The 9,517-nt window shown below is 48.3% G+C and overlaps 1 protein-coding gene across 1 annotated transcript in view; it reads right to left on the reverse strand.

Moving 5' to 3' along the window:
* The window catches only part of NMRAL1 (NmrA like redox sensor 1), a 17,077-nt gene extending 13,301 nt beyond the window's left edge, over positions 1-3,776 (reverse strand). Inside the window, exons 1-2 of the mRNA XM_008058014.1 lie at positions 3,739-3,776; positions 3,444-3,519 (exon numbers count right to left, since the gene is read on the reverse strand). Of these exons, the coding sequence (XP_008056205.1) occupies positions 3,444-3,483 (40 nt within the window). The 5' untranslated portion in view covers positions 3,484-3,519; positions 3,739-3,776. The remainder of the gene's footprint in view (positions 1-3,443; positions 3,520-3,738) is intronic.
* Between the last annotated feature and the right edge of the window lie 5,741 nt (positions 3,777-9,517).

The raw sequence follows: 9,517 nt of genomic DNA on the forward strand, positions 1-9,517 counted from the left end.
TAGCGCGTGCCTGTAGTTCCAGCTACTTGGAAGGCTGAGGCGGAAGGATCGCCGGAGCCCAGCAGGTCGAGGCTGCGGTGGTCGGGAGCGGACGTTGCATTCCAGTCTGGGTGACAGAGAGAGACTCCAACTCAAAAAAAAAACTACAGTAAGATACTATTTTTCTTTTTCTTTTTTGTAGGTCTCGCCAAGTTGCCCAGGCTGGTCTCGAACCTGTGAGCTCAGACAATTCTCTCACTTCGGGCTTCCAAAGTGCTGGGATTATGGGCTTGAGCCACCACACCCAGCCAAGATACCATTTTTCACACCTGGGTAAAAATCAAAGCCCTGACCCGTAATTCTTACAAAAATTGATCCTACAGATATTTACATATGTATGAAGTGGTATAACTAGAAGGGTTTTCATTACTGTATAGCAACAGACTATAAACAACCTAAATGTTCACTGATAGGGGTTTGAGTAAGGAAATTCTGATAACGATGGAATACTATGTACCAGTTTAAAATCAATGAAGCAGATTGTCATGGAGAACAAGTTCTAAGACAGTTTATTAAATTTAAAATAGGTGGGGCTAGGGCGGCAGTAATCAAAGAGATAATAACAAGTGTTGAGGAGGACAGGGAGAAATTGGGACTCTCAGACCACTCCTGGTGGGGATGTAAAATGGTGCAGCTGCTTTGGGAGGCTGACGTGAGTGGATTGCCTGAGCCCGCGGGTTTGTGACCTGCCTGGGCAACTTAGCGAGACCTCATCTCTACAATAAATCAAAAACTAGCCGGGCGTGGTAGCGCGCGCCTGTAGTTCCAGCTACTTGGAAGGCTGAGGCGGGAGGATCGCCGGAGCCCAGCAGGTCGAGGCTGCAGTGACCAGGAGCGGCCACTGGACTCTAGTCTGGATGACAGAGTGAGACTCCAACTCAAAAAAAAAAAAAAAAAAAAAAAAAAAGAAAAGAAAAACAGTCTGGCAGTTTCTCAAAATGCTAAACACAGAGTTACCATGTGATCAAGCAATTCCACTCCTAGGTATATATCTAAGAAAACTGAACACACATGTCCACATGAAAACCTGGAGACAAATGTTTATGGCAACTTTATAACCACCACTAATTTCTTGTCGGCCATGGGAACTGGAGCAGAAGGAATGCAGTCTGGAAAGATCTGGGGGTCATGAGAGATGTGGGATTGGGGGAGGGACCAGGGATCCAGTACGTGCACTGAGAAGGGGCCAAAGGGAGCAGAGCAGCCTTGCTGGGAGCAGCAAACTGCTGTCTTGAGGTCTCAGAATCCTCGACCACCCAATGATATTAAACACACAGTTACTGTGTGATTAAGCAATTCCACTCCTAGGTATATACCCAAGAAAACTGAAAACATATATCCACATGAAAACCTGAAGATAAATGTTTATAGCAGCTTTATAATAGCCAAAGAGTGGAAACAAATAAAGCATCCATCAACTGATGAATGGCTAAACAGGATGTGGTCTATCCATAAAGTGAAATCTTACTCAGCCATAAAGAGGAAGGAAGTACTGATACATGCTTTACTCCTTCACATGGATGAACCTTGAAAACACTGTGTGAAGGAAGACAGACACAAAAGGCCACACATTAACCTGATTCTATCAATATGAAATGTCCACAATAGGCAAATCCATAGATACTAAAAATAGACTGGTGCTTTGGGGGAGTGACTTAATGTATGGGGTTTCTTTCAGGAGTGAGGAGAATGTTCTAAAGTTGACTGTTGATAGCACAACTCGCGACTATACTAGAAACCAGTGAGTCGAACACTTTCCTTGGGTGGAATGTCTAGTATGTGAATTATATATAAACACAGGCCAAGCTCAGTGGCTCAGCCTGTAATCCCGCGCCTTGGGAGGCTGAGGTAAGGAACTGCCTGAGCCCGCGGGTTCAAGACCTGCCTGGGCAACTTGGCAAGACCTCATCTCTATAGTAAATTAAAAAAAAAATTAGCCAGGCATGGTAGCGTGTGCCTGTAGTTTCGGCTACTTGGAAGGCTGAGGCGAAAGGATCGCTGGAGCCCAGCAGGTTGAGGCTGCGGTGGCCGGGAGCCTGCCACTGCACTCCCTCTGTCGCCCAGGCTGGAGTGCAGTGGCACACTCAAGGCCACCCAAGCATCGACCTGCTGGGCTCAGGCAATCCTTCCACCTCAGACTTCCAAGTAGCAGGAACTACGGGTGTGTGCTACCACGCCCGGCTAATTTTTGATTTATTGTAGAGACTAGGTCTCACTAAGTTGCCTGGGCTGGTCTCAAACCTGCAGGCTCAGGCAATCCACTTGCCTCAGCCTCCCAAAGTGCTGGGATTACTGGCTGAGTCACCCAGCCTGGCCATAAATTATATTTCAATAAAGCTGTTATATATATGAAAGAAAAATAGGTAGAAACAAAATAATATAATACCATTTGAAAAAAAAATCTATCTACTCTGGTAGGATCTTCAAGAAACTTTGTAACAGTGGATGTGATATGGTGACCCGCTATTGTCAGTCCATATTGCCACAGCCCCTAGAGAAGGGCATGGCGAGGGATCAAGCGGCCGCAGGTACCCACATTCCTGAGAATTAACAAAAGGTGCAAGTCCCCTTTCTCCTATGCACCCTAGTGAGTAACTTCAAAGAGTCCTTAACTTCCCTGCAGACTGTGAAATGTTAACTTTCCAACTAACTGAGAGAAGTAAATCCCCATTTACTGCCTTTTCTTAGTAGTCACAGGTTTGAATAATATAGTATCAAGGTAATCAAAAGTCTTGTGATTTGCGTAACTTTTACATTTAACAACATGTAGTAATGTATGATGTCTTAGGTCCTGTTAACTCCCTTTACTCTACGGCAAATTTAATGAATATCTCTGCCTGGTGTAACTGGTGCCAGGAAATGCGGACCACAAATGTCATTAATGACAAAATGCGGCTGTAACTTACATTCTATGCAGTGCTCTACTAGTCACGTGGTCAGTGTATAGGTACCAACCCTGAACTTACAAAAGTGGACTGTAAAACCTGAAGGGTAAGCAGAACCACTTTAAAAAGGCCAGAAGCCCAGCTTTGCTCCCGGATTCGGATTCGAAATAAACCTCTTTCTACCAGTTCCCTGTCCCTTGGATTTATTGGTATCAAGGGAGAGCAGCCAGGCGTTACTCGGACCTAACAGATGGAGTGGAAGAAAGGAGTGGAAGGAGATTTAACTTGGGTGTCATGTTCAAGCACTCCTATTCAATGACGTTCAAGTAATGTTTTAGAAATTCAAAAGCAATCCGCGACTAGTTCCCGTGGTCACAGCCCCCGCCCAGGTGGGGGTCCCAGCGCTCCTCCCCTCCGTCCAGACCCCACGGCGAGCGGCCCCGGCGCCGGGGGGCGCTCTGGCTCTGCAGCCCGGGCGGTCTCCTGCGCCCCCGGGTCCTCGTTTGGGCTTTCGCTTACCTGTGGCTCCAAAAACCACCACTAGTTTCTTGTCCGCCATGGGGACCGGAGCCGGAGGAATGCGGTCTGGAGAGACCTAGGGGTCGTGGGAGAAGCGAGACTGGGGGAGGGACCAGGGACCCAGTACCCTCACTTAGAAGGGGCCGAGGGAGCAGCCCGGCCGGGAGCAGGAGACTGCTGTCCTGAGGTTTCGGGGTCCCGCGATACCCCCTTGCCCCACCCACCCCCCGGGTTCGGACCCACGTCCCCTTCGGCCCGACACCCCCGGGCCCGGGGCCCCACCGACCACCGTTACCGCCTCGACGCGGCCTAAGCGAAAGACACTCCGGGGAACTGGGTACCCGGATTCTACAGCCGAGTCCATTGCGGAGGGGGGAGGGGGCACGGAGCCCTGAGCGAGGCGCCGGCCCCCACCCGCAGCTCCACCCCTATCCTAGTAAAGGCCAGCTTCTCGGCCGCGCCGTGTCTCAGGACCCCTGGATGCCACCCCGTGAATGTCCGAGGTCGCGCCCCGGACTCCACGCGCAGCGGACCTGACCCTCCCCGCCCGGCTAGCACCGATGGTTCGTTCCAACTCTCGCAGGACTCGGCTCCCGCGTACAGTTGGCGAGCCCCGGGCTCGCGTAAATTGAATTTGCCTAAATCGAGTCCGAACCGCTTAACTGGATACTGCGGAGAAGGAAAGAAGAATTACTTCTTTATCATGCATGAACATCTGAATGCTCAGGTATTGGGTGTCACCAAGAGATAATTAAACCTATGTCCGTGACTCACTCCCCAGGCTCTGTCTGTTGTTCTGTGTCTGAGTCACTATTTTTCTTTTTCGAGTCGGAGTCTCACTCTGTCACCCAGGCTGGAGTGCAGTGGCACGCTCACGGCCACCACAGCCTCGACCTGCTGGGCTCAGGTGATTTTTCCGCCTCAGACTTCCAAGTAGCTGGAACTACAGGCATGTGCCACCATGCTGGGCTGATTTTTTGATTTATTGTAGAGACATGGTCTCACCATGTTGCCCAGGCTGGCCTCTAACTTGTGGGCTCAGGCAATCCTCTAGCCTCAGTCTCACAAAATGCTAGGATTACAGGCGTGAGCCACCCTGCCTGGCTCTGGTTCACTTTTGGTTACTGCTACTTGCACTGATTTGAATTCTTTTAAATAGAAAAGTGAGATCTGTGTTCAACTAAAACTCAAAAATGACCCGCCTCTTCCCCCCACTTCTGAAAATGTACTTCTGACATAGATAATAAGAGCATTCATTTTTTTTTTCATTCATTACCAGATGTGTATTGGCCCCCTTGGGTATGTCAGTTTTTCCAGAGTAGGTGCTTTGTCTGTGTTTGCTGCTGATTCAAAGCCTCAAAGAGTAACTGGAACAAAATCTGCCTCAGCGTTCCAAGCAGCCAGAGCTACAGGCACGTGCTACCGCACCCAGCTAATTTTTTTGTTTATCGTAGAGATGAGATCTCCCCAAGTTGCCCAGGCTGTTCTCGAACCTATGGGCTCAGGCAATCCTCTCACCTCAGTGTCCAACGTGCTGGTATTACAGGCTTGAGCAACTGCACCTAGCCTGCTGTTCCCTTTTCTTTTCTTTTTCTTTTGTTAGGTCACATCTCGGTGGGACCTCCAAAAATGTTAGGGTCACACTCCCAGCGGGGCCTCCAGAATGTTAGGTCAGGCCCACTGGGGGTATGGGGTGTCTGGTGCGATCGATGCCGCATAAAAGATGCAAAGAATTGCACAGGTTAGATTAGAAAAGATAGTTTATTTAGAAAGTAAATTAGAGAGAAAGAGGAGATTCACCTCCCTAAGGTAGGGGAGGGGACCAAAGCCAGGAAATATGGCCTGGCCATAGCTCAAAGAGCACGTGGCCACACCATAGCTTAGCAAGGCAATGGCCGCAATGGCCATGGCGGGTGGTGGCAATGGCCTGTCCATTTTTTGTTTTTTTTTTTAGTTGGAGTCTCACTCTGTCACCAAGACTGGAGTGCAGTGGCCGCTCCCGGCCACCGCAGCCTCGACCTACTGGGCTCCAGCGATCCTTCCACTTCAGCTTTCCAAGTAGCTGGAACTACAGGCACGTGCTACCACGCCCAGCTAATTTTTGATTTATTGTAGAGATGAGGTCTCGCCAAGTTGCGCAGGCGGGTCTCGAACCCGCGGGCTCAGGCAATCCACTCACCTCAGCCTCCCAAAGGCGCGGGATTACAGGCTGAGCCACTGAGCCCGGCTGGCCTGTCGGCTTTTCAATGGAGAGAGTAAAATACAGAAGTTAGAATCGTTGGCTACATATGACAGCATACAGGCTACAATGTCTACACGCAAGACTATCCATAGAATTTCAGGCTTCAGTTATTCTTCAAATAAATCAACATCCTATTAGTGTCCGCAGATTATACACTGATCAGCACATCAGCAATTTGAGGAACTGATAAGATTCTTTAGTCAAGACAGAGTGTCATCATTAAATCACAAAGCCTTCCTAAGGAGGATTTAGAATTCTGCTGTCAAGTGTGACCTGAGGGTTATCAGTTGCATGTTTATTATCTTAATGCACATTTATATTTGTGTTTATGTTTACAAATGCACATATCATTTATGTATTTATTTTGCATAAGTCTCTTGTAGTTTCCTACACATCCTGTTATGTCCCTATGCTGGGACTGTGCCGTTTGCCTGGAATGTCTTCTTCCCACCATCTTTGATAGGGCTAACTTCTCATTCCTTAAGACTCCACATGACTATCATGTTCTCCAGGAAGCCCTCTTGGATCCCATGATCTGAACTCCCATCTCTCTATTTCACTGGCAAAATTCTCTCACATTAGACCTCAGACTCCTTTCAAGCTGGCTTCTTGTCTTTTTTGTCTCCATCTCTCCCTCTCAGCACAATGTACATAGTAGGAACTCAAGAAATGTCTGAACTCAATTGCATATTACTGTAATAAAAAATGAGGTTTTTCATCAGTTGAATGGAGTTAAACCATGAAATCAAATGCCAGGAGGTCTCTGCTTTAAGGACGTAAATCCACACAAGAAGGTATCCACTAGGACCAGATGCATAGATGCAAGGCCTAGTCCAAAATGAAAATGTGGGGTCCCTTGTTCAGAAATTATTTAAGACCCTTCAGACAGCAACAGCAGGGCATTAGCCAAGTGTGATGCCCTCTGCCTATGGGACCTTTCTGAGCCTGGAACTCCGTGTAACTGTGCAGGGCTTCACGCCTTGGCGCCAGCCCTGGTGCCCAGGTGTAATTGAGAGCAGCCTCCCGGAGTCAGGGCAACCCTAGCACCTTTGGCCTTGTGAACCCATGACTTGGAAATCAGTAAAGGCAATGAGTGGCAAGGAATGGCATCCCCCTGCCAGGCTTCTAGTCAGAGGTGCTGGGACCTTCTGGGAAGTGAGATAACAGTTCAGCAGCCTGGGGCAAAGGTCTTTTTTTTTTTCTTTTTAAGAGTTCCACATGTTACTGTAGGTAAATTATATCTTATACAAAAAAATAAAGGGGGAGGGAGAATGGAATTAGTTTCCTTGTCTATAAAATGGAGTAATGGGCTACATTCCAGGAGTCTCCTCTAGCTTTTATATTACAGGGGTACATCTAGGATTTCATGGTGACAGTTAGATCTAGGGTACATCTAGAATTTCATGAAATAATAATTAGCCGGGCATGGTAGTGTGCCTGTAGTTCCGGCTACTTGGAAGGCTGAGGCCAAAGGAACGCCTGAGCCCAGCAGGTTGACATTGGGGTGACTGTGAGTGTGCCACTGCATTCCAGCCTGGCAACAGAGTGAGACTCCAACTCAAAAAAAAAAAGAAATAATCAATATAAAACCCCTTAGAAATATGCAGCAAGAAGTTAACAAAGCTAACCTGAGACTTCTCCTTGGAAAGGCTTTCTTGGGGCAAAGGTCTTCCCTCTTGGAAGCCTCATCCAGCCCACAACCTTGTGCCCACTAAGGCCTAAGGGCAGAGATTTGGCTACTGACTGCTGCACTCATCAATGACTCAGCACTTTCTGTGGGACTTTATATATGTGGCAAAAGCCATGCTGTCAAGCAAGCACTTGATAGTTCACCTGCCTAGGGATATACACTAATCAAGCTAACTTTACTGGGCTGTCCTAGGTGACATGCACAGGCTGAGTGGCCCTCCTTCAATCAGTGTCACTCAGTTTAATTCAACTTTGTGTGTATCTGGGAACAGAGGAGGATTTCTTTTTGTTTTTTTTTTTTCATTTGGAGTCTCATTCTGTTGCCAGGCTGGAGTGCAGTGGCACGCTGCTCACGGCCACTGCAGCCTCAACCCACTGGGCTCAGGCAGTCCTTCTGCCTCAGCCTTCCAAGAAGCTGGAACTACAGGCAGGCACCACCATGCCTGACTAATTATTTATTTGTTTGTTTTTATTATAGAGATGAGGTTTCACCAAGTTGCCCAGGCTGGTCTGGAACCTGTGGGCTCAGGCAATCCTCTCACCTCCGAAAGTGCTGGGATTATAGGCGTGAGCCACCGCGCCCAGCCTCGGGGAGGACTTCTTGCTATCCCTTGCTTAAAATTAATTTTTTATTTGGTTTCTGTAACCAAGTAGTACATAATATATTTATGCATTCTCATGAAATGTGTTATTTATTTAGAGTTGGAGTTTCACTCTGTTGTCCAGGCTGGAGTGCAGTGGCACACTCATGGCTGTTGCAGCCTCAATCTAATGGGCTCAGGCAATCTTTCCACCGCAGCCTTCCAAGTTGCTGAAACTACAGATGCATGCCACCTCACCCAGCTAATTTTTTGATTTATTGTTGAGATGAGTTATCGCAGAGTTGCCCAGGTTAATCTTGAACCCCTGGGCACAGGCAATCTTCTCGCCTCTGCCTCCCAAAATGCTGGGATTACAAGCGTGAGCCACCATACCTGGCTATTTATTTTTTTGAGACAAGTCCTGTTCTGTCACCCAGGCTGGAGTGCAGTGGCACAGTCATAGCTCACTGGAGCCTCAACCTCCTGGGCTCAAGCAATCCTCCCACCTCAGCCTACAGGTGCATGCTACCATGCCCGGCTAATTTTTTGATTTATTGTAGAGATGAGGTCTAGCCAAGTTGCCCAGGCTGGTCTCAAACCTGTGGGCTCAGGCAATCCCCTCACCTCAGCCTCCCAAAGTGCTGGGCTTACAGGCTTGAGCCACCATGCCCAGCCCATCCCATCCTTTTTCTATGGACATTTAGGTTGTTTCAAGGTTTCACGGAAATGGAGTATCCTTTTACGTACTGCAATGACCTTCCTATTTGTGGGTTTTTGCAAGTATTTTTCTAGAATAGCTTACCCAGAAGCAGACATTTTGGATCAAAGAGTATGCGCATTTCAGATTTTAACAGAAATTGTCCCCCTTTTCTCAAAACTCTCACAAACACTGCATATTTCCCACACATTTGCCAACCCTCGCTATGACCAATCATTGAATTTGTAGTCAGTCGGACAATTAAGGAAATAATCTGAACAGTAAGGATAACTGGAGCCCAGCAAGAGTAACTGAGTAGGTGGTGGCATGGTCTAGCCTGAGGGAATTTGCAGAGTAAGGCAAGGGTCGGGAGTGATGGGGAATCTGCGGAAGGATTTTAAGCAAAGGGAGAGGGTACGATCTGATTTGAACTTTTACAAGAGCCTTCTGGCTGATGTTTGGAGAATGCGGCCAGGTCGACGCCGGGAGATCCGATACAAGACTGCAGATGTGGAGAGAGTTGAGACACACGTTTTGCAGTGGGGTCCCGCACAGGAATAGTTAATGGATCGAACTGGCAAGTGACCCAGAGGGAAGTTGTGAAGGTTGACAGGCGGATTTCTTACCTCACTGAATGGATATAAGAGAATTAATCGACCTTGGGCAAGAAGAGCGCGTAGCCCGGAGGCATCCTCATATCCATTCGCTCCTTTTAATACTAGCCTTCCTGCTGAAGCGTCCCAATTTCCCCAGTCAAGCCGAGGATGAGCCTCCGGCGAGACCCCCCCCAGGCGGCCGCGCGTCTCCCACCTCCCGCAGTGGGCGTGTCATCCGCAGGCCCCGCCCCGCGCCTGCGTGCCCACGT

Source organism: Carlito syrichta, unplaced genomic scaffold (assembly GCF_000164805.1).
Source record: "Carlito syrichta isolate Samal-C Ts95f unplaced genomic scaffold, Tarsius_syrichta-2.0.1 Scaffold303189, whole genome shotgun sequence".
Lineage (NCBI taxonomy): Eukaryota > Metazoa > Chordata > Mammalia > Primates > Tarsiidae > Carlito > Carlito syrichta.